The 25,973-nt window shown below is 32.6% G+C and overlaps 1 protein-coding gene across 3 annotated transcripts in view; it reads right to left on the reverse strand.

The window, feature by feature from the left end:
* The window catches only part of LOC115889648 (nucleolar protein dao-5-like), a 260,773-nt gene that overhangs the window by 4,545 nt on the left and 230,255 nt on the right, over positions 1-25,973 (reverse strand). For 2 of the 3 annotated variants that reach the window (XM_030909703.1, XM_030909702.1), the window contains exons 4-11: positions 24,507-24,750; positions 17,740-18,076; positions 13,156-13,294; positions 12,876-13,050; positions 12,643-12,815; positions 12,375-12,528; positions 10,543-10,733; positions 7,831-8,206 (exon numbers count right to left, since the gene is read on the reverse strand). In XM_030909703.1, coding sequence (XP_030765563.1) covers positions 7,831-8,206; positions 10,543-10,733; positions 12,375-12,528; positions 12,643-12,815; positions 12,876-13,050; positions 13,156-13,294; positions 17,740-18,076; positions 24,507-24,750 — 1,789 coding nt within the window. The remainder of the gene's footprint in view (positions 1-7,830; positions 8,207-10,542; positions 10,734-12,374; positions 12,529-12,642; positions 12,816-12,875; positions 13,051-13,155; positions 13,295-17,739; positions 18,077-24,506; positions 24,751-25,973) is intronic. The other variant, XM_030909704.1, reaches the window with a different exon arrangement.

The following is a 25,973-nucleotide window of genomic DNA, read 5'->3' on the forward strand; positions in this document are numbered from 1 at the left end:
TAAATAGGTATATATTATATTTATTAACTGTATATTATGTATATTTCATGTAAACTATATCATTTTTAAAATACAAACCAAAAATACGAGGAATAATTATGTTTTCCATGTATTCTACAACATATTTATTAATCCGTATCTAATTAGCGTGACGTCATAAATCTCGCTCCGAGGCTGTTCTATTACAGACGGAATTGGTCTGATATTTAGAAATGTCAAAAGCTGATGACATTTTACTTTTGACAATTATGCCATTTCGTGTTGATTTTTGCAAGAAGAGGAAGAACTGTCACTTGTTTTATTATTTTCCTTTTCTATTTCACGTAAGTAAAAAGAGTTACCTATCTGATTCGTTCAGGCACTCAATTTAAAGAATACTTAAAGAATATCAGTTACTTTTTTGATAGAGGGATTTTATATTTGCCATGTTGGTAAAAAATAACGGTCAAAATTCAAAGTTATTCATTTTATAGACTATAAATACCTACGGATCGAAGACGTGGGAACTCACAAGGAGAAACAAGGATAGATTACTTGCACTTGAAATGGACTATTGGAGGCGTAGTAACAGAACATCTCGCCTAGATCACGTAACAAATGTTTGTATAAGAGAGGAAATGCAAGTAAATGGTACTATCTTGGATACCATAGAATCCAAGCGATTGCTATGGTTTGGCCACCTTCAAAGAATGGATGATTTAAGAATACCCAAGAGAGTATGGGACTGGATCCCAGTAGAGAGAAGAAAACGTGGAAGACCAGCAAGAACATGGCAGAATGATGTTCAGGAAGCCATGCTTGAAAGACAACTGAGAAATGGCGACTGGTGGGACCGGAATTTATGGAAGTCGAGGAGCGGGAAACGACACTAGTCGTAATAACACCCGCATGCATATATATATACTAAAGATATTAGGAAATTAATTATTTTAGAAAAATACACACGTCTAGAATTCAGAAAATTAGTAAATAATAATAACAAACAAATAATAAAACTGAGCATTCAAAAAAGACTTATGAATTGATTTTCTGTCATCAAAATATTTATAGTAAAAAGTTTTGGTAATAATTAATTTTAATTTTGAAAAGAATACAGCGAATATCTTCTTCTTCTTCGGGTTCCATCTCCTAATGGAGGTTGGAAATCATCATGGCAATTCTAACTTTATTAACAGCTCTTCTGAATAACTGGTTTGAAGTTATTCCAAACCATTCTCTCAAATTCTTGAGCTATGATGTTCTTCTTCTTCCTTGGCTCCTTCTGCCCTTTATCTTTCCTTCTATTATGTTCTGCAGCAGGTCATATTTAGGTCCTCTCATAATGTGCCCAAAGTACTCAAGTTTTCTCTTTTTAAGGGTGTTAATCACCTCTTCGTCCTTCTGAATTCTGCGTCGCAGTTCTACATTTGTAACCTTGTCAGTCCATGCAATTCTCAGCATACGCCGATAACACCATCTTTCGAATGCCTCAAGCTACTCCATTTCGGCCTTTTTAAGTGTCCAAGCCTCTGAACCATAGAGTAGAGTTGCGAATATGTAACCCTTTAGCATTCTTAATCTAAGCTTTAAGTTGATGTCTCCACTGCACAGACATTTTTTGAGTTTTACAAAGGATGCTCTGGCGATGGCTATTTCTATTCGAGCTTTTATTTCTGCTGATTGATCCAAGTTTTCGGTCAACCAACTGCCTAGATATTTATATTTTTGTACTCTCTCCATAGGTGTATATCATCTATTGGAACATTGGCTTGGACATCTTCTCTCTTAGTGATTATCATAAATTTAGTTTTCTTAGGGTTCATTTTCAGGCCATAGACTCTACAGGTGGCGGAATTTCCAAAATTTGTTATCTTATTGGAGTTTGTCTAAGTAGACAGTCGTAGTGGAAGTGGAAACGGGGAAGTTGTTGTCCATCTCTGTTTAAGCATAGACTTTTTATAGGCGTTTCATTCCAATGCATGTAATTCCTATGCCTAGAGATCCATTGCCGGGCCTGTATATTAAACAATAGCGGAGAAAGTATACATCCTTGACGAACGCCACTCAGAATCTTCACTTCATCAGAAAGTTGGTCGTCCACTATAACCTTCGCTGTTTGCCCCCAATAAAGATTTGCTATTATCCTGATATCTCGGCTATCAATATTCATGCCTTAAAGTATTTCAATTAGTCTATGATGTTGAAGTTTATCGAAAGCCTTCTCAAAATGTTTGACAGCGAATATGTTTGATTGTATACAAAAAGTCTTGCAGTATATGTAAGCAGGTTGTAATTTTTTAAGATATTTTCTAAAATCCTTTAACAAATCACAACTTTACTTATTTTAAAATAAATAAAATAATACAGTTGCAATTCATAAAAACAATTCACAACATTTATAATACTGCCTCTCAGATGCTATAATAAAGAGATTTATATGAATCATTGAATATTATTGATACCCACTTGAGATTATTTTTAAGCCATCTTAATTGAACGGGATTTTTTTGCCAAAATGGTTCACAAAAGAGTACATATTATATTATTGTCAAACCAAAATTGTAAATAAATGAATGTTATAGAATAGTATATTATTGTTAAAAATTGTTTGAAATTGGATTTATTCGGAATAAAAATGACATTTTGTACTCCTAATAAAACAATATAGGTACTATTACTATACAAATACAGTAGTAAAAGTAATATACAATCAAAAATACTGTTGGTGTAAAACGTAAGGATTTATTTATAAGTAAAAGCGTGGGTTATTTCATCATAACGTCAATACGATTACATTTTCCAACTTTGCTAGCTATTTTAGACCAAATGAAATAAAATCAAAATATGAGAAACTCTAAAACTGCTATGTAAACAAGTTTATTATCATACAAAATCCCAGCAAATATTAAAATATACCCCAACCATGTAACAAAATTGGAAATAATTTTAATAATAATAACCAAGTTTTCATTATTCTGTTTTAATTCAGATATTTTGTTTATTTTTATGTCTTGGCGGGTAACATCAACTGATGTTATAAACCAAATAACCAACATATGCATTCATCATCAGCATATTTCAATATTCTTCATCTTCTTTGTTTTGTACTGGATATGTTTAACAAAAGATCTCAATAAGATATGAAGCAAATACTATATCTACCTTTGTGGTGAGTTCATTTCTAAAAAAAATGGATATTTCATATTCTGATAGACTCATAGTCTAAAATGTTTCCTTATTCTTAGTAAGAGTATATAGCGAAATATCAATTTCCAGAAGATATGGTGTGTTTAAACTACCAACAACGTAAAAAAATGTATGTTTTTGTATGTAGCTTATTAATTTAAAAAAATGGAATTGATTTAAAAATAATAATAATTCAAATATATAAATAAAATAAACGCATAAGTAGCTTAAACTCTTCAGAAAATCAAACAATAAGAAACTATAGTGTATCTGAACTACTCTCGGCGTAAACAAAAACATACCTGAATCGCAAGGTTTTGTTTATTTTCTCAGGTGAAAAAAAGACGAAAATATCGCGCACTGGGCTTATAGATACGTGCAACTGAACGTATTAAATGAAACTTTCGCAAAACTTTTCGAAATCGGTCTAAATTTAGACCCCCTTGAGAATCCCAGGACCCGTGCCAAGAAAAAAAAGAATTTTTCTTAATGAGATAAAACAAAGAAAGAGAGAAAAAACGTCGAAATCGGACGATAAGATTATTTTTTTATCTTGGCGAAAATAATAAACAAATATAAATTTTATCGGGAGTTGATAGGAGTAAATGATTATATAATCATGGGTGGTTTGTAACCATATGGTTTTCATATATTATCTCCAGAGTAAAAATGTGTGATTTCAACAGACGACATCCCAAAGAAGAAAGAGAAATAATTTATCCTGAAATTAAGGTTATGGTTTTATGTTCCGTTTCTATCGGTTTCCTGAAAGTTTTATTACAACGGAACACGGTTCCTGAGAAATATCTATCATGATTGTCACCAAACTAACCAGCAGCGCGGTAAGGCTGGTTTTTCTGGTTTTGTTTGTCAATCAATGTCATTTATGTGGCAGAAATGAAGCAAAAATTGCAAGTTTGAGTGAAACTCACATTTAATTTATAAAATTTGTGTTATTATTTCCTAGAAGCAATGGAGGTGTGTAGTAAATGTAAAGAAATTTTATTAACTAAATAGAGTCATTTTTTAGGACCATTTAAACTTATCATGCGGCCATTGTTTCAAGTTAGAAACATTGAACGAAATCATGAGAAGCAAGACAAGAAGTAATTATGAATGTTTTGTGAACTATGAAAATATAAATATTGATTAGATCTATTTATTTATTATTGATTTATTTTAATATCGATCAGTTTCCTATGTGGCTACGGACCTGCAAATCCTCATCATTTGAGCTGTTTGACGAGTTTAACAGTTCATTAATAGAGTACTTTTCAATACTAAATTCCATTGAAAAGAAGAATCAAGCATAAAATCAGAGAATAGATACATCAAAAACATCACACATTGAAAACATACATTAAAAATGCGTAAAAAATAAGTTCTATAATAAACTCGTGAGGCGTTATTCGGATTAAACGTTATCACTCAGCGTTGCAGAGAAATGAATGTCAATGTAATCGCTTGTTTTATAGATTATAGAAAAGCCTTTGACTGCGTTAACCATCAAAAACTTATAGAAGTCCTCAAAACAACCGGAATAGATAGAGAAGAAATTCGATTGATTACAAATCTGTACTGGCAGCAAAACGCAGTGGTTAAAATTGAAGGAACATCGTCAGAAGAAATCACGATTAAACGAGGTGTAAGACAGGGCTGTGTGCTGTCACCGCTCTTATTTAATATATATTCAGAGGCTATCTTCAAAGAAGCTCTAGAAGGAATCGAATATTGGAAAATATGGAATTAAGATTAACGGGAAAGTGATCAATAATATCAGGTATGCCGACGATACAGTTGTGCTGGCCGAGAATGAACAAGATTTGCAGAGGCTAATGAATGAATTAGTTCGGCATAGTGAAAACTGCGGTCTCCTCATAAATACCACAAAAACGAAGGTTCTTGCATTCACCAAAACACCTGTGCAGATTCACCTGGATATCAACGGTGACCCAGTAGAGCAAGTGTCTTCATACAAGTATTTGGGGTGTATTGTAAATGATCAATGCGACCCGAAGAAAGAAATTAGAAGCCGCATAGAACAGGCTAGAAAAACATTTATAAATATGAGACAATTTTTCACAAGGTCAGATTTGAGTTTGGAGCTACGGGTACGCATAGTCAGATGCTACATTTTTTCAGTTCTCCTGTACGGGTGTGAGAGTTGGACTCTTGACATATCGTTAGAAAAAAAAATAGATGCCTTCGAAATGTATATTTACCGCCGTATATTAAGAATATCATGGGTCCAAAGAGTTTCAAATGTGGAGGTTCTTAATCGAATGAGAAAACAGAAAGAACTCATGGTTACCATCAAAGAAAGAAAAACATGCTACATAGGCCACATAATGAGGGGTAAAAAGTATGAACTTCTCAGATTAATAATTGAAGGCAAAGTAAAGGGCAAAAGATCTATCGGCAGACGCCAGAATTCCTGGCTAAAGGACATTCGTAGATGGTTTGGTTGCTCATCAATCGACATATTTCGTATGGCTGTATCTAGAATGACGTTAGCTATTTGGATCGCCAACCTTCGAAAGGACACGGCGTCGTAAGAAGAATAAAGGCATTGAAATTTAGAAAACGTCAACATTTGACATATCCAGTATTTTACCAAACCGTTCCGTATCTAACCGATGTTTTCCATGAACCGCTCTTCACCGTAGTTTACCGGTTTCGTTCACCTGGTTTTGCAACGGAATATGGCATAAAACAAACAGTGACAGTTATTGTCATTTTAATTCACAAGTAGAACTTCCGTTCTCTCAGTCGCCGTGATAGCATCGTACTTCTAATGGCTAACAGTTCAGAGGTCTGAATTTAGAGAAAGTTTAGCAATCAGACATCATTTTCGGAAGAAAGTATGTACAGGGTGGTCGAAATTGGTCTGTTTTAACAGGGAAAACCTATTTCCTGACTAGATAGAGCAAAACCGACGTAGATATCATGGGCTCGATTTCTGAGAGACGTTTAATGGCATAAACCGCTTGTTGATATTTTCACTGCCAACTGAGATACGGGGTCTTTTTGATTTTTTTACCATTTTGAAAATTGCCCATAACTTTTTTATTTCGCGGAATAATAAAATTCTGTAAAGACGTTCTTAAGGCACTTTTTTAAGCACAATCCAGTGGCGTAGTCAGTCTTTTTCTATACTTGCTCTTTTTGTCAGAAATAATAAAAAATATAATTATTTAAATGAAAATCATAGTTGGCTATGAACTTAAAAAAATGCTGATGTTTAACCCGTTGCAACAATACAAAGTTATGGGTATTTATTTCTAACAATGAGAGAAATATTAGGGTTTTTATCTTTGTATCGAAGCGGGCTTTGATTTTGTGTTGACCTAGTTGCCTAATTAAATTTTATCGCAATTTCATATTCTATATTATTATTTATCTGTAAAATTAAAGACTTTTGAAAAGACAAATCAACATTCTATATTAGTTTTACCAATTACAATTAAAACGCCATTAATAGAGAATTTAGAGATCGGATTGGAACAAGGGACCCCATATCTTGGCCTGCTAGATCCTGTGATTTACCTTCTTTCGGCTTTTTTATGGGGGAAATTAAAAGACCTTATCTATAAGGGAAGAACCATTGGGACGAGAAAAGAATTACAGAAGGCTACTAGGCAAGCTTTTGGACTTACACCGTTCGCCTAATAAATCGCTGTAACTCTGTGCGCAAAAGATGTTTATTATGTATTCAACAAGGAGGTGCTCAGTTTGAACATCTTAGATGATTTTTTTTAGAAAACTATATTCGTCACTCAAAAAATACGTTTTTTTAGCTTTGTTCTTTGTTTATTGTATCGATTTCAATTGTAATTACTAAAACTAATATACAATGTTAATTTACCTTTACAAAAGTCTCTAATTATGCAGATAAATAATAATATAGAATATTAAATTGCGATAAAAAATAATTAGACAACTAGGTCAACACAAAATCAAGGCCACACTTCGATACAAAGATAAAAAAACTAATACTTCTCTCATTCTTAGAAATAGGTACCCATAACTTTATATCGTTCGAAATGGTTAAACGTTATAAAATTATATTTTTTATTATTTCTGACAAAAAGAGCAAGCATGGAAAAAAAACTCACTACGCCACTGGATTGTGCTTAAAAAGTGCCTTAAGAACGTCTTTACAGAATTTTATTATTCCGCGAAATAAAAAAGTTATGGGCAATTTTCAAGATGGTGAAACCAAACCAAACCACTCAAATATTAGAATATTTTTGATTTAAAAACCGGTGAGTTTTTCGGAAAACTTTTATTATTAAGATTTTAAGATTACTTATTTTAAGATTTTTTAAAAATTTATACAGGGTGTTTCATAAAATATGACCGTTGAGTAATCACGATCCTGCTTAAACTGCTTGACGTAAAAAGCTTATTTTTGGCAAATGGATTTTTCAAAAGTCAAATTCCAACGAGATGAAACTACCCCTCAAATATTACCAAGTTACATAATAATATCGCCATATTGTTTTTTCTCATGCTGACATAAATGTGAGAAAATTTTATCCAGTTTGTATGTTAATGAAAATTCTTGCTTTGCTTTATCATCACCATTACAAATGATTAATTCGACGCGAACGAAGTCGCGGGTACACGCTAGTATTTCCACAAAGTATACAAAATAATACAAACCTCGCTTCCAGTTCGTTGGACGTCACCGGCTGCGTCCTGTACCTATCCCCGCTCCTCTTCTTCGGAATAGCCCCGCCATTCCCATCGCTCTTACCCTCGCCGGTACCGACGTTCTTCTCGAAGGTCTTGATCAGTTCCAAGACCGAAAGAGGTCGCGCCTTCTTCAGATCCCGGTCGTCCTCCCTGCTGCGCCCTATCGCGTTCGAGGTGACGTTGAAATCGGCGCAGACCGTGTAGGACCGGCGGGAGGTGCGGAATCGGCTCGCCTCCACGTCGGACGAGGTGGAGGGTGCGGTTGCTGCGTCGCCGCAGAAGGAGAGGCGCGGCCTGGGCGATTCGGCGCGCAAGGATCCAGATTTGAGGATCGGTTTGACGTCTGAAAAGAAATGAAATAACAATGTTGTTCTAAAATTGGCGTAGTTTATCATCAAACAAATCACAGCCTATTTATTAGGCAGCCAGTTGACTTATGATCATTTTCATTTTATTTATATACTCTCTTTTTTTCTCAGGTAAGATTTCGACAGAAGATGACAGAAAAAGAAGCAGATGACGTCCATACCAATCCATTTATTTCACTAAAAATAAGTTTCTAATATTTTTTAAGTTAATTATGGATGAATTTATATATAAATCCGCCATGCGTCGTCTCTTGTTTTTAACTGATTTTATTGGTTTATTTCAAAAATGACAGATCATATTTCAATATTATTTATTGGTTTGATGGGACGATGAACGACAAACGGACGCCAATGCGTATGAACGCGACTTAAGATTTTTGGGAATTGTCAAACTCTTGCAAGTACTGAATTGTCAAACTCTTGCAACCAAACCAACCAAATTATAAATTATAATTTTGTGTTGAATGTGTCAAATTATGTCAAATAGAAGTGATAAATATTTTGCATTTTGGACTGTGTTATTACGTGTATTTCGTGTTTTTTTTAAATTAAGTGGAGCAAACTGGAGGAAAAATTAAGTGTTGACCTAGATCATAGTTTACAGTTAATATTCGGTGCCCAGAGACACAGTTTGCCAGAGAATTGTATTAGTCACAAATAAAGTTTGTATACCATCTCGTATATGGTACCAAAAACTGGAGTAAAATAACATCACACGATAGGTAAATAATAAATTTTAGTACTGCACAGAGATAATGTCAAAAGGTACTGAAAAAAAAAAGATTAAAGTTAATTGACCAATTTTTAAGATATAAAATTCAGTAAGTGTTGTTATTGATAAAATATTTTGTTTTATTTATGTTGTGTTTTATTTATCCCTTTGCAATATTAAAATTGTTTATTTGTACATAAGTTATATTGATAAATGTAATAATAAATGCAGGTTAGTTGCTTGTTTTTTTTTAGTATGTGGTGTCTTGTCTTGTATAAAATACAATCTTGTTTATTTTGTATTGACACATACCGTAATTTTTTTTAACATAAATAACTCAATTTTTTCACTTTTATATATGTTTTTCACAATATTTTGAAGTAATAACTTGTCACTCAAATTTTAAATTATTAATTTTCTTATATACGTTCCAACTGTACTAACTTGTTTCTTTGTAAAACAAAATAAACTACTTTGAAATTAAAATGACAGACACATCTATCCCTATCAAGCAGTTTGTCGTTGGACAGACTATACCGAGTCGGATTCTGATATACGTGGAAGCTCCATTTATAAAAATTGTCGCGAAAACTAGCCAAGTTGACTGGCTGTCTAATGAACAGACTGTGGCCTAAATTAAGTATATTTTACATTATACTTACTTACTTAATAATAATATCTCAAACCAAATATTAATCAACAAATATCTCCTTAAAAACATTTTATTTCAAATCCACCTAGTCTCCGCATATCTGTAAAGCATTAGGCATATTGTTTTAGTCTGTTTTGATCGTTGGATCCGAAAAGATTAAACAGAAATTACTGCAAACTATGGTCCCATTGGGCCCTTTGTATCGTCTAAGCAGCCGACTATGTATCTCTAACTAGTATTTATCACACTCTGATAAATTATTTAGTCAATTACAATTCAATCCATCCGAGTCATGTGCCTTAGTGTTCATGTCTCATTACTAGAGACAAAAGAGCGTTGCCTAGCCCAGACAATTATTTTACATGACATATCATCAAATTTAATTTATAACTAATCAAACAAATGTACGCAATAAGCTTTTCTTATTTTTATTCTAAAGGTTGTCTTGTTCTAAATTGTGTCAGAACTTAAATTAACACACTGACAGTATTGCGATCTCGGTCAAAAATCGAAGGAAATAATGGAATAGTTTATTAGATAGAGATAATAGATTAACATTATTTATTGACAACGTAGAATAAACCAACAAATTATTGAGTCTATCCTGCATCATATTTTTACAAGTTTTGAACAAAATTAGAAAGGCACTGATAAACCGGAATTTAAGACGGTCATTCTAATTTCCCAACGCGCTTTAATAAGTTTTTTGAGATGCTCTTTTTTAAACTTTTTACTCAAAAATCCAACGAGAAAATTCATGACAGTGAGAGTTGTCTGTTATTTTAATTTATAAGGAAATTGTATTTTTTCTCAGTCACAGACAGAGACTTTATTTCCTTAATTAGATGACTAAATTTAGTAAACAAAAATATGGAGTGGATCACTGAATTTCTATAAATGGTCAATTCGGTTGTTTTAAAATTTTACTTATTAAATTTTTAATTTACCGTCGGAATCCTGGCTGGAAAATCTGGAATATCGTCCCTCTTGACCCGTATCCAATATTTCACGCTCCAAGCTATTTCTCGGTAATTTCAATATGGGTCTCATGGGTTTATCCTCGCCGTCATCCGTGTCCGTGCTCGACTTTTTCTTTAGAATTGGTTTAGGACCGTCCGACGAACTATCACCACTAAAACTAATCAATATAATAATTAAAATCATGCAAAACATTTTTTTTTAATTAAATATCGCATAAATACAAAATTTTACTAAATTTAATTTGTTTTGTATAACTCATGGTTATGATATCTCAAGAACGTCGGAATGCGTGGAAGCTGGAATAGTAGGACAGAAACAAGAAACAAGGATTAACTTTCCTCGTAAGCTTATCCAAGGATGGCAACATTTTCGAGGCAGAAATAATGGCCATCCATTATTGTGCAGAAGAAATAATAGAAAAGAAAGAACACACCGTTCAGTGGCCATCTTCACAGATAGCCAAACAGCGCTAAGGACACTCGTTTCTACAAAGGTCAACTCTGTGTTACTCTCAGTTAGCCTGAGTACCAGGACACGAAGGTAATAAGGGTAACAAAAATGCAGATAAAAAACAAGGTCCATCAATGCCAGTCACAAGATTGTCCACAAAATAGTGGGTAGTGAGTGGGTAGTAAATTTCTAGAAGACAGGCAAAAAAGTTCATAGTATAACATTCGCCAAAATTTACCACAGATCTGATAAGCAAATATAGGACGATTGTTAAAAATATGATGGATCTACTAACATGGCAAGCTTAATAGGGATCTAAAGCTGACGACTGACAAGGAGCTATATGAAGAGATCAGTCTCGAAGTTATTAGACTTTTTGAAAAGGATAAAAGGACCAGAAGAGGACCGCAATAGATCTAAAAAGTCGCAGTAAAAGAGGCCAAACTACACCAAAAATCTATTCTAAACTAATTTGTATAATACTATTAGGCTAATAAGGATGCAATCAATAATATAAAACCTTTGAATAAAAAGATTAAGGAAGGAGTATAATGCTATCCATGTATTCATACATGGTCGATGGAAAGAGGACTCTAGGGTGGGGATCCTTGACAGTTCTGTTTGAAGATTCATGGGGTCGTTCGTGGATTTGTCAGTCTTTACTGAGCTTATTTTATGTTATTTATTATTTATTCTACTACTAATAGTTGTATAAAGATAGTAAATCTAGAAGCAAATTTAGTGGCAAAACTTAAGTTAACAGTCACTATTGCGATTTATCGAAAAAGACTGTAAAATAGTTGGTTGTATAGCGTGCGGTAGATCTCGGTCAAAAATCGAGTGAAATTAATGGAATAACTGTTTGCTAGTAGGTGACTAAATAATATACATAGGTGTAGTAAACCGATCATTCATGAAATTCACATAAAATTAAATAATTTATATATTTTTTCTTGCATTTTTGCTTTTATTTACTACTTGTCAAAGATTAGATGTCAAAGAATTTAGATATGTCAATTTAATTTACCTGCTTCAGTACCGTATCCGATGTTTGTGTTAATAAATAGTTATTATAACTTATCTATTTTTATTAGAATTATATATTTTTATAACAATTTTAATAACTACCAACATTTATTCACAACGTAAAATAAAACAACAAATTACTGAGTCTACCCTACATCATATTTTTACACGTTTTGAATAAAATTAGAACGGCACTGATAAACCGGAATTTAAGTCGGCTATTTTGGAGTCCCATCACGGTCGATCTAAGATTTGTGATATGCTCCTTCCTTAATATTTTTATTCAAAGTATAAAACCGATATAAATCAATAGAATGTATACCTGTAAGAGTAATCTTCTGAAAAGCTTTTCTTTTTCAAAATAGGTTTTACAGACTCTTGAGAAGCCTCTGGTTCCAGAACCATCTCAGCTCCACCAGCCGCTGCCAATATAACGGCTGTAGTGATTGATACGTGTGGAGTACTAGAATTGCTTCCTAAAAATGATAATTAGTACATAAGACATTGTCATCAAAGGGGAATTATTTTAAAAAATGAAAAAAGTTTCATATTTTCAAGAAAAATCTGTTTATCCCTAGAAAATAACTCACCAGCACTACTTGCTCCTGATCGTCGTTTCAGAATACTCTGCGGTGAATTCAAAGAATGATCGTCATCATCAGGTCGAGGTTTCCTCTTCAAAATACCCTGGATATGTATCTCAGGAGACTGAGTTCTTCTCAGTTCCTCCAGTGACGATCTCCTTTGATTTTTGAGAATTGATCTAATAAGAATAAAAGGATTAAGCAACAATATTCTCTGTAGATTAAGTTTTGAGACTTACTTTGAGTCTGAAAATTTGTTGGCCACGTCCGGACTGCAACTCCTGTGCCTCATGACGGTAGACTCGTCTAGGCTCCGCCTCTTTTTCAAGATTCCTTGTTTACGATTGGTCGTGGCCGGCTCGACGACGCTGGGTGAAAATGTGACAGGTGTCGAATGAGGTTCAGTCTTTTCATCTGAAATTACATAAAATTAGTGATTGAACAGCAAACAATCACGTTAAAAGAGTATTTATGATTGTTGAAAATAATTATGAACAACTGATGATAGTAATATTTTACCTTGGGCTACTTTCCGTTTTAAGATGGACACAGGACAAACGTGTGATGGGCCTGGTGTCTCGTTAACTACAACTATAACAGTCTCTTTCTCCTCTCTCGGTTTACGCTTCAGTATGGAAGAGGGCGTTGTGTCCATAACCTAAAAAAAATACTAGATAAAGTATTTCCAAAGTACGTACGTAAAGTACGTAAAGTATTTTTTTGTAAAGTATTTTAAGTTAACGTTCTCTTTTTGCTACTAAGGCTAATCTGGACGGGGCCTACTTTGTTTACGCGGAATCCAAGCCTGGACCGTATTATTGTCAATAGCCTACCGATTTAGTGAGTGTCTAAATTGCGTGTCTAATCGCGATTTTTGCGTTGTTGCGTGTGAAGCGCTTTTGCGATTTTACCATTTGAAGCTTTTAATTCGATTTGTGTACAGGGTGGGTCAAATTCGACGCTTTTAAATGGAAACACCCTTTTCTATAGGAGATAGACAAAAACTAATATCGGTGTCTGGAGCTCAATTTTTGCCAAAAACATGATGGTGAAAACCGCATATCGATATCTGTTACCTTTTCGGAGTTACGGGGTGTTTTTCAAAAATATGCATTTTTAACAAATCGCTGTAACTTTTTTTGCTATGTAAAATTTTGTATTTTTATGAAAACATTTCCAAAGTACCTTTTTACGTAGAATTTAATGGTTTAAGTATAATTCTTTTAAAATTAATAATTTAAGAATTATCAACAGAAAATTTGATTTTTTATATGGGACACCCTGTATATTTTTAATTTATTGAAAAGAATTTAAAATTACCTCTCAGAAAATATAACACACTTGATATTTTGCGCGATTCCCCTTCGAGATATAGAGTATATAAAAATTCGCCCGCTTTAAATAAGTAGGCTTTGAACGGCACTGACTGTAATGCAAAAAAAATCTAGCTGTGAGCATCAATTAAAACGAAAATAATATTTTCTATGAGAGATGTAGAATTTTATAACAACTTAAGATATATTCAACCAACATCAACACATTTAAACTATATCTAATAACAATAAAAATAAATAAGAAAACAAGACATGAGATTTTGCTACAGGTGTTCGACATATCGACCGTCTTCTGTTATGGACAGACGGGGCAGTTTTTGAACATTTTTCGCGGAATTTATTAACTTAGTGGGGGTGAAAGATACCCTCTCGTAACTGCTAAGTATTTCTAATTCTTGTCTAGATTATACGGAAGAATAAGGAACCTTTATTCTTCCGCAAATATATCCATAGGATTTGATCCACGGGCACTAAGTCAGGCGGCCTCGACGGCTAACGGCTGGGATCTTGGTTAGCTATTCAATTATTCTTGAAATTGACTGCAAAAATTTTCTGATAACTTCAGCTTTCAGAGGCCTCTTGCTGGAAAAAATATGTTTTCGAGTTTCATTAAGGGCATATCATCAATAAGGTGTCCAAGGCCTACTAGTTAAAAGTGGCAAACTTTTATAAATTCTGTATTTCGAAGGGGATTATATCAAAATATCGAGTGTGCTATATTTTTGGAAAGGTAATTTTAAATTCTTTTCAGTTAATTAAAAATATAGAGGGTGTCCCAAATAAAAAATCACTTTTTCTGTTAATAACTCTTAAATTATTAATTTTAAAAAAATTATACTTAAACCGTTAAATTCTACGTAAAAAGGTGCTTTGGAAATATTTTCATAGAAATACAAAATTTTCCATAGCAAAAAAGTTACAGCGATTTGTTAAAAATGCACATTTTTGAGAAACACCCCGTAACTCCGAAACGGTAACAGATATTGATGTGCAGTTTTCACCATCATGTTTTTGATGAAAATTGAGCTCCAGACACCGATATTAGTTTTCGTCTATCTCCTATAGAAAAGGGTGTTTCCATTTAAAAGCGTCGAATTTGACCCACCCTGTACATTAAAAACACGCCAAAGAAGCGGCACGCCTGCAGTTTCTATCAAGATGTCGATTAGTAACGTCGCAAGCTCGTGGATTTCCCGACTCGATCAACAATCAATCCTGTGAGAAAGGGATAGACGAGATCGGCGCGGTTCGCGTCGCAGAGACGAAGATAAAAGATTTGCTCGGATCGATCGTTGATCGGGCCGGATGCTCGACACAAACGCAATCTACTGGTAGTGCCAGTTAGTGGTGTGTGTAAAAATAATAATTATTATTAGCCATTTATTTTAGGAATTTTAGTTTATTGGTGTATAGATTATTTATGTTGTAGTTTTGTGGTTACTTGTGTGTTATAATTATAAATATAATAATTATAATTATATAATAGACTAGTAAATATTACTAATTGCTAACGCAATTTTAGGACATGATTTATACAGGGTTGTTCACCACATACGACGCGGAGTATTATAACTAAACTCTTAGATTTTTGCAAATTGTAAGTTTTGGGTTCGCTGAAGGACTATTAGAGCTACAATTTAAAAATATTTTTACAAGATACAGAGTGGCCCAAATAAATAAAAAATATCAAAGTTGTATTTTTTTTAAACGGAACACCCTGTATATTATTACATTTTTAGTTTCTACGATTAAAATAAAGGTAAATTTGATTAAGGTTTACCGCATTTTAATCTTCCCGTTCATGAAATATTTAGGTTTTTATCAAAATACAGTAATAATTCTAAGGCTTTATTTCTCCAGGCGTATTTAAGTTTTTAAAACCAAATATTGTACTGAAGTATTTCTATTTACTAAATTTTGTGTTGCAATAATAAAAAATATACTACCTTATACAGAGTGTCTAAAAATGTATTTTAAATAATAACTAGCTATAAACGGCAATAACTTCTATAATTTAAATGGAACACCCTGTATATTTTATGGGAATCAGATGCACAATTTAATTGTCTATCAAATTGTATTATATCATTTTTTACCTATGTCTTCAGGTTTTCGTAGAAAATGCTTTTCCTTATAATTTAGACCGCAATTAATAAATAATCAATATACCCATGGAATATTGACATTTTTGATTATTTTTAAAGATCTAACAAATTTTTAAAGGTTGCAGAAGATATTAATATTGTTGATATAGTTCGTTTATGTCATTAAAAATAAAAAAATAATTGTCTAAATAATTGTAAAAGAGGACCAATTAATATGATTCCAGTATTCAAACTACATTAATTGACTGTTTGCGTTGATTAATAATAATTGATTCAAATACTAAAAAACTTAATTTTGTATGTGTATTAGACAGTGTGGTAAAAATAACACCTTAAAAATGTTATTTCATTTTTTGACGGATGCTGATTTATAACAACAGAGACGTTCATTTTCATAACTTATTATTATATTGATATCTGATCCCAAATCCACATTTATTTAGAATAATTTATTAACTAACACAGTTAAATATGTAATTAATTAGTATTTGGGCGGAAATAATGGTGGTATTCTTAATTATGGTACACTCTTTTATAAATATTTAAATAGTTTTATTTTTGTATACAAATAGGCTGGTAATATTATCGTTTTTAGCACCTGTACATTTGTTGCTTTAAAAACAACCTAAAATGTCAATATTCCATGGGTATATTGATAAATGAGGTCTAAATTATAAGAAAAAGCATTTTCTACAAAAACTTGAAAGGATAGGTAAAAATAGTATAATACAATTTGATGGACAATTAAATTGTGCATCTGATTCTCCTAAAATATATAGGGTGTTCCATTTAAATTTAAACAAGTTATTGCTGTTTAAAGCTAGAAATTATTTAAAATAAATTTTTAGACATAAATTTTTACAGAAAAGAGTATTAAAAACTTTGATACCCTTGGAGAAATGAAGCCTTAAAATTTTTACTACAATTTCACAAAATTGAAAATATTTCAAAAACGGTCAGGTTTAGAAACTAAAAATGTAATAATATACATGGTGTTCCGTTTAAAAAAATACAACTTTGATATTTTTTATTTATTTGGGACACTCTGTATCTTGTAAAAATATTTTTAAATTGTAGCTCTAATAGTCCTTCAACGAACCCAAAACTTACAATTTGTAAAAATCTAATCGTTCAGCTACAATACTCCGTGTCGTATGTGATGAACAACCCTGTATATGAGCAGTCCAGGAGTTCATCAAAAATATTGATATTTTATACAAATTTTGTAAAAGTGAATCAAATTATTACGTGTAAAAAACTATTAGGTAAACGTAAAAAAACAATACGCGAATAAAAATGTTACACGTAAAAAACTATTTTTACGCTTACTATTTTTACGTGTATAAAACTATTTGTTACTCGTGAAAACTATGTTTTACGCGTAAATAACATTTTTTACTTACGAGGCTTACTCACGAGATATCCGATCTGATCCGGCCTCGAATCCGCGTGAATGAGCAGCGTATGTCTTTTTTGTGACGACACGGAACTTGCCATGGAACAACAACACGGCAGAGTTTCCAGACAGTCACCCGTCCATCCGCCCATTGTCTACAATCGCTTAACTTCGGTGATCTACCCGGAATCGATGCCTCGACGTAGCTGGGCCGTTGCCCTTTATAATCGTGCATTAAAAAACCTCTTCTTTGACATAACTCTCTTACCTGTCTAGCTGGACTCTGCCTCTTCGTGGCATTAGCGGGAATCTCCTTGGTCCTATTGGCCAGTCTCTCCACCCTAGCCAAAGTCTCCCTCGTGAAAGCTCTCAGTTCCTCCATTCTCTTGGCTATGTTCTTGTTGGTTTCGTTATCGGAATGCGAAGCGGATTGCTTGGCTGAACTGGTTCTGGCAAGAGAGGAAACGGGCGACGACTTGTCCTTGGACACGGACGCCATTTGGGCCTTCCTCGCGGCGAAAGGTTTGTATTTGTGCGTATCGGGTGTGGAAGGGGAGGTGACGGCCCGTCTGGCATTTTCCATGTGGACTGACAAGTCCGAACGTCTGTAACGGAGAGTTTCTTAAATTAATTTTCATAAATTAATTTCTACAGGGTGTTTCAAAAAACATATGCCATCCAAGTAAAAATTATTATTAACATAGGTCCGATTCTGCTTTGTTTCGTAGCTACAGACTACTAAAGTCATTATTAATTATCAAATATTTTTCGATTTATTATAATTTTCTTCCAAGTACTTTTAACGTTTCGAATGAAATTTTCAGGGTAAAAGTTAGTATAAATGAGACATATTTTAAAGCTAAAAACGTGTCGACATATTCACCAGTGACGTGTATATGGGTTATCATGTACGCCACTGACTGTTTTTCTCGTTACCGAAATAGTTAAGCAATTTAAAGCCGATTAAAAGTTTTCTCTTGATATTTTGTCCATTTCGGCCTACTTGATGAGATAAATGCAATTTTATTAATTTGCCTCGATCCAAATCTAATAGCAACCTTTTAAAAAAATTTAATATAATAATTTGATTCCTCATCAAAAAATATGAAGAAAAGTTCCATAAACATGGGTATGGAAATGCATGGTCTTCGAGTTACAAGATGTTAAAATTTTTTAAAATTGTTTTTTTTGTAATTATTTTAAATACCGTTATTTTTTTATTTGAAATTGCTCTAGGTTGGACTAATAGTTATAATAACTGAGGTGAGGTGAGGTAATCATATTTAATAATAAATTAGGTGAAATATATATTTTTTTAATTTTATTTATATGTATTTTTATTTATTAATTGAAGAGTGGAAATACCAAAGGGTGTAAGTGCCAAATTTTTCAATATTAAGTTATTACATTAAAGGAAATGAATGATGAATTTATAAAACGTAATTATGTACAGGGTGGGTCAAATTTGACGCTTTTAAATGGAAACACCCTTTTCTATAGGAGATAGACAAAAACTAATATCGGTGTCTGGAGCTCAATTTTTGTTAAAAACGTGATGGTGAAAACCGCATATCGATATCTGTTACCGTTTCGGAGTTCCGTTTCGCTGTAATTTTTTGCTATGGAAAATTTTGTATTTTTACAAAAACATTTCCAAAGCACCTTTTTACGTAGAATTTAATGGTTTAAGTATAATTTTTTAAAAATTAATAATTTAAGAATTATTAACAGAAAATTTGATTTTTTATATGGGACACCCTGTATATTTTTAATTTATTGAAAAGAATTTTAAATTACCTTTCCAAAAATATAACACACTTGATATTTTGCTCGGTTCCCCTTCGAGATATCGAGTATATAAAAATTCGCCCGCTTTAATTAAGTAGGCTTTGAACGGCACCGTCTGTAATGCAAAAAAATTCTAGCTGTGAGCATCAGTTAAAACGAAAATAATATTTGCTATGAGAGATGCAAAATTTTATAACAATTTAAAATATATTTAACCAACATCAACACATTTAAACTATATCTAATAACTAAGACAGGAGATTTTTCTACAGGTGTTCGACATATCGACCGTCTTCTGTTATGGACAGATGGGGCAGTTTCTCGCGGAATTCATTAACTCAGTAGGGGTGAAAGATACCCTCTCATAGTTGCTAAGTATTTCTAATTCTTGTCTAGTTTATACGGAAGAATAAGGAACGTTTATTCTTCCGCAAATATATCCATAGGATTAGATCCATGGGCACTAAGTCAGGCGGCCTCGACGGCCAACGGCTGGGATCTTGGTTAGCTATTCAATTATTCTTGAAACTGGCTGCAAAAATTTGCTGATAACTTTAGCGTTCATAGGCGGTACGTCATCTTGCTGGAAAAATATGTTTTCGAGTTCCATTAAGGGAATATCATCAATAAGGGGTCCAAAGCCTACTAGTTAAAAGTGGCGAACTTTTAAAATTTCTGTATTTCTAAGGGGATTATAACAAAATATCAAGTGTGCTATATTTTTGGAAAGGTAATTTTAAATTCTTTTTAGTTAATTAAAAATATAGAGGGTGTCCCAAATATAAAAACTATTTTTCTGTTGATAACTCTTAAATTATTAATTTTAAAAAAATTATACTTAAACCATTAAATTCTACGTAAAAAGGTGCTTTGGAAATGTTTTCATAGAAATACAAAATTTTCCATAGTAAAAAAGTTACAGCGATTTGTTAAAAATGCAAATTTTTGAAAAACACCCCGTAACTCCGAAACGGTAACAGATATTGATATGCAGTTTTCACCATCATCTTTTTGATGAAAATTGAGCTCCAGACACCGATATTAGTTTTTCTCTATCTCCTATAGAAAAGGGTGTTTCCATTTAAAAGCGTCGAATTTGACCCACCCTGTACAAGGTGGCGCCTCTCATACGCCGCGGAAGCTCCAAGGAGAACGGTAGTTTATACCGAAATGAAATTTTGGCAGCATATGTAAGTTAACTGGAAGCATTTTTAAAAAATATATAGAATTATACAGGGTGTCCCCAAAAAAAGTTATACATCAAAGTTGTGTTTTTTCTAATGGAACACCCAATATATTAATTCATTTTCGGATTCTAGGAAAAAAATAAAGGTGAGTTTTATTAAAGAAACATATACCTAAAATCGAAGGATTTTGACATATTTCCCATTTTGTGAAAATGAAAAGTAAATTTTAAGTTTCGATAACAGCTACCTAAATTTTAGTTGACCTTGTATAGCCTGAGATTTAATTACAGTAACCATTGTATGTTAAACCAAATTGAAATTTGACCCGAAAAGTTATACAGGGTGACACAAAATTAATATGGAACATTAGTCACATTTAAAAGCAAGTTACTCCTTTATTTTAAATGAAACACCCAGTATATTTTTTCGGTTCTCAAAATTACATTCGAATCACTAAAAGTACGTCAACAGATTATTACCGGTAGCTACGAAACAAAGCAAAATCGTACCTAGGTTGATATGAAAAATAAATTTTTAAAAATTATTTTTACCTGTGGAATCTCCCCACGATAGAAGACACATGTTATTTGAAACACCCTGTATATGCCCAATTACCTTGAACTTGCCTCATTATAAGCTTGGTGCATTTTAGTTGATTTCAAAAAATTCCGACTACAACGCTTTATACGGCAGAAATCAGAAATGTTCGCTGTGTATTACACGCCATCCCGGTTACAGTTCATGTTGATCGTATTAAAATAATACTGAAATCGTGGCTTTGTCATAATATTTAAGTATTATAGTTTTTGCTAGTGCAGTAATTGAGACTAGAAAACATTCAGGTAGGAGGTTTGTGTGATGTAACGCTGTTTCGGGTAGTAAAAAATAAGTGAAAAAGAATTCGAACAGTGTTGTGACAATATCAAATGTGAATAAAACTGCCGAAAAAATGTTAACGGGTAAAGGAAAGCGTAATTAAGGCGCTGTTGGTGCAACATATAACTCACCTTTCCCGGATATTCAACTCTCCCGAAACAACATTTTATAGCTTCATACACAGTTTCTTACACAGATTTGATCAAGAACAAAAATGGATTTAAGCAGTTCGACGAAATAAGTGAGTGAACAGCGTGCTCGTTACGTAATCAAAAAATTAAATAGACATAAACTATGAGAGGATAATATATAATTTGCAATATTAATTGTATACTTTTTTTAATCAACTAGCGATTAAATGTTTTATGAACATCTTCTAAAATTATAATTATGTACCTTTAAAAAAATTCGTTATAGCCTAAATAGTCCCAATGCCCCACTAGCAAAACCGGTGATTAAAACTATGCTCGCTACCGTAGTTGAACTCATCTAAAAAGTTTTTTTAACTGGAATAATAAATTATAATACAAGTTATATAGACCTTTTTTGAAGATACCAAAATATTTACTTTTTTATTCTTATTTTTAGAATTTTCACAAATTCTACTTCCTAACACTTTTAGAATAATTAAGTAAATAATAAATTTTAATTTTTCGTATATTCGCTATTTAAAGCAGTGTATTTGTATATACCTACTAGTTAATTACGATATTCTCCGATGGTGGCAGCACTGGCGGAGAATGCACCAAGCCTATAGAGTATGGCACTGTAAGAATAACTGTTCGTGTAGGAATTCTTCTCTTACGTTTATATTCTTGAATAAATGGTCTGGGATATTTGGAAAATGTACAGAAAATAAATGCTTTACAGCTTGTGTATACTTTTTCCTCCATAATACAACCACAGATTATACAGATTATAATCTTTGTTTTTTCTTTATTGTTTTTCGTGGTTCCAATTTTCGGAATCGGGCACTAGTTAGGTGACTAGTTTGCGCACATAGCACGCCCACTTATGGCCTCTAAAATTGTGCACAGCGCCTGACCGGCACAGTTATTAGAGAGATATCGGAAAACCGAATAGCGTCATCCAGTATTTACGCCTCTGTTTACGCGTACCTTATCATGGTTACGATATGCGCGAGTCAATTTTTAACGCAACACCCGCTAATAACGTTACCGCCTGACGTAATTTGCGGATCAATTACACCAAGCGCTCTTTCTAAATAACCTCTGATAACGTTTCAAAATTGCTTAAATGGGCATGTGCGGGTATTTGACAACCGGAGCCGGCCGGCGAGATCTTTTATTTTAGGTTATGTTTGAATTGTTTTGAATTATTGTTTTAGTTTTATTAGGTAATTTGATATTTAAGTAGCTGGGATTAGTTTTAATTAAATAAATATGGCCCAAAATATGGATTCCACCTGTTCTAATACTAAAGAACCTATAAAGAGTCTTAGGTTTACAGCAGATGACGACTTGGCCCTTCTAAGAGAATTTGTTACTTGTTGCCCTAAACCCACTGGCAGACGTTGAACAATAAAGCACTGGAAATAAGCACTTTAGCCCTTTAGTTTTAAAATACCTAGTAAAAAAAACAATTTCAAAGTTAGGTTAAGTTTAAATAGCGGACGCGACGCGATCAGAATTCTTTCCGATCCGATAACTATAAATGAAGAGAGTTAATACCACCTCACATAAAGGAAATAACACCTGGCCTTATTAACGTCCATGCACGCTATTCGGTTTAGCGATATCTCTCTATTACGCTGTTTATTGTTATTTTACGCGAATTTATTTTTGCGCACAGGAAATTTGACTCGTTTGCACATCGTCATAAAAAACAATTTTCGTACCACGAATTAGGGACAAGATTTTTATCTGTATACTTATAGGATACCTAATCTGTGATACAACTAAACTATTTTTTTTATTTAGATCTGTTATTCACATTTACCAGTTACCAATTATAGTTAGTCAATAGGACATTAAAAAAATGATTTCTTTTAAAATTATTTTTGGGAACAAAAAAGTCAATTTGACATTAAAAGACTGAATTTGAAGGTGGCATGTTTGTTATTCTAACCGTATTATTTTTTTGATTAATTTAGTATTTTTGTATCGGTCATAACTCAAGAACGAATTTGTATAAATTATTCAAAATGAACAATTTGCTTCATTTTAAGGAGTTTTTTTAAAAAGTTTTAAATATACTTTTCTGGAGAATAAAATGGGGAAAACTTATTCATTACTTTTAAAATTTACTTGGGATTTCCAGGTCGGCGGTGCAACAGACTGTATAATCCTTACTAATATTATAAACGGAAAAGTTTGTTTGGATGTATGCATGGATGTATACATTTCTGTTACTTTTTCACGCAAAAACTACTGAATGGATTTTAATGAAGCTTTAAAATAATATAGCTTATACATCGAAATAACATATAGGCTATAATGTATAAAGATATTATAGAAAAATAAAAAGATAAATACCAGATAGTTCAAGCACTTAACATCCGGAGTGTTAATGGACTGTTATTATTAACTAATTTAACTTTTATTCGATGCTTTAATGCTTTAAATTTAAGACTCTATTAAGCTGTGCTGTTCGGGTCGCTCACAGGGGTCGCGTAAAGCGGGTGTGTGACCGTGATTTCAGAAATCTGCCTAAGGTTTAGCCCGATCCTGTCGTGTTAAGCCACATCCAATATTCCAAACACACGTGCTTGGATTAAGGCTTGATTAAGGTTTGCAGAGCTTCAGCATTTGCCATAAAATAGCGAGCAATTTGTTACAAAACCATGTGAATTATATATCACTGTAATTACAGTTAATTATATATCACTGTAGTTACAAAACTTCAATCTATTTGCATATTGTAACGGAATTTTAAATGATGTCTTGATTTTCGAGAAACTTTAGTCCAAACAATATTTTGTTGATGTTTGACCAACAAAATCATAAAAATAAACAAGTTATCTAAAAATGTGCGGATATAGTATAATCCTTTATCTTTAATTTCCTTCTTCGTTTGCGTAAAAATACCTAGTCAGTTTTACATAAAACGTTAAATGCCGAACGCTTATTTTGCTACTTTTTCGGACTATTGAAATGGACTCTTAATGAAGAAACGAATTCCTTAAAAAGTATAATTTGAACCATATTATAAAAACCGAACTTACCTAGGAGTAGTTAGTCTTGGAGTTGTTAGTGGAGAAGTTGGAGTGACGGTGGCAGATGAGAACGCAGCGGTCGGCGAAGACAAGGCAGTGAACCGAGCTGGTGAAGGCAGATTGGGAGATGGAGTTAGGGGCGAGGCAGTCGTTGGAGTATCACCTGAAGTGGTTGAAGCGGGAGGCCGAGGAGATTGGTCCAGCACCTCCTGGGGGAAGAATCGTCGGCGTCTTCGAGTGGTCTTTTGATCTTCTAAGACAATACAGAATTAATAAATAATGTTTCATTGGATTCTACAGGGTGGCGTCTCATATACGACGCGGAGGAGAGACGCTCCAAGGAGAGCTACAGCTTGTATTGAAATTAAATTTTGTGAGCGTATGTAGGTTATTTTAGAGCATTTCGGATTCTAGGAGAAAAATAAAGGTGATTTTCATTAGAGAAGTATATGGCTAAAACGTAAGGTTTTTGATATACAGGGTTGTTTACCACATACGACACGGAGTATTGTAGCTAAACGATGAGATTTTTACAAATTGTAAGTTTTGGGTTCGATGAAGGACTATTAGAGGTACAATTTAAAAATAATTTTACAAGATACAGAGTGTCCCAAATAAGTAAAAAATATCAAAGTTGTATTTTTTTAAATGGAACACCCTGTATATTATTACATTTTTAGTTTCTACGATTAAAATAAAGGTAAATTTGATTACGATTTATTATACTTAAACCTTCCCGTTTTTGAAATATTTTCAATTTTGTGAAATTGCAGTAAAAATTTTAAGGCTTCATTTCTCCAAGGGTATCAAAGTTTTTAATACTAAATATTTACTGTAGTTTATTTATTGATCAGTTATTGTGTTGCAATAATAAAAATAATACTACCTTATACAGAGTGTCTAAAAATTTATTTTAAATAATTATTAGCTTCAAACGGCAATAACTTGTTTAATTTAAATGGAACACCCTGTATATTTTACGAGAATCAGATGCACAATTTAATTGTCTATCAAATTATATTATACCATTTTTACCTATCTCTTTAAGTTTCCGTAGAAAATTTATTTTCTTGTAATTTAGAACTTATTTATCAATATATCCATGGACTATTGACATTTTAGATTATTTTTAAAGATGTATCAAATTTTTAAAGAGTACAGATACTAATATTGTCGATATAATTCGTTTATTTCATTAAAAAATAAAAAAAAACTGTTCAAATATTTGTTAAAGAGGACCAATTAATATGATCCAGTATTCAAACTACATTAACTGACTGTTTGCATTGATTAATAATAATTGCTCCAAATACTAAAAAACTGAATTTTGTATGGGCATTAGACAGTGTGATAAAAAGTAACACCTTAAAAATGATATTTCATTTTTTAATAAATGCTTATTTATAACAACAGAGACTTTAATTTGATAACTTATTATTATATTGATTTCTGACTCAAATCCACATTTATTTATAA

Source organism: Sitophilus oryzae, unplaced genomic scaffold (genome assembly GCF_002938485.1).
Source record: "Sitophilus oryzae breed Bouriz unplaced genomic scaffold, Soryzae_2.0 scaffold_817_pilon_pilon, whole genome shotgun sequence".
In the NCBI taxonomy this organism is placed as follows: Eukaryota; Metazoa; Arthropoda; class Insecta; order Coleoptera; family Curculionidae; genus Sitophilus; species Sitophilus oryzae.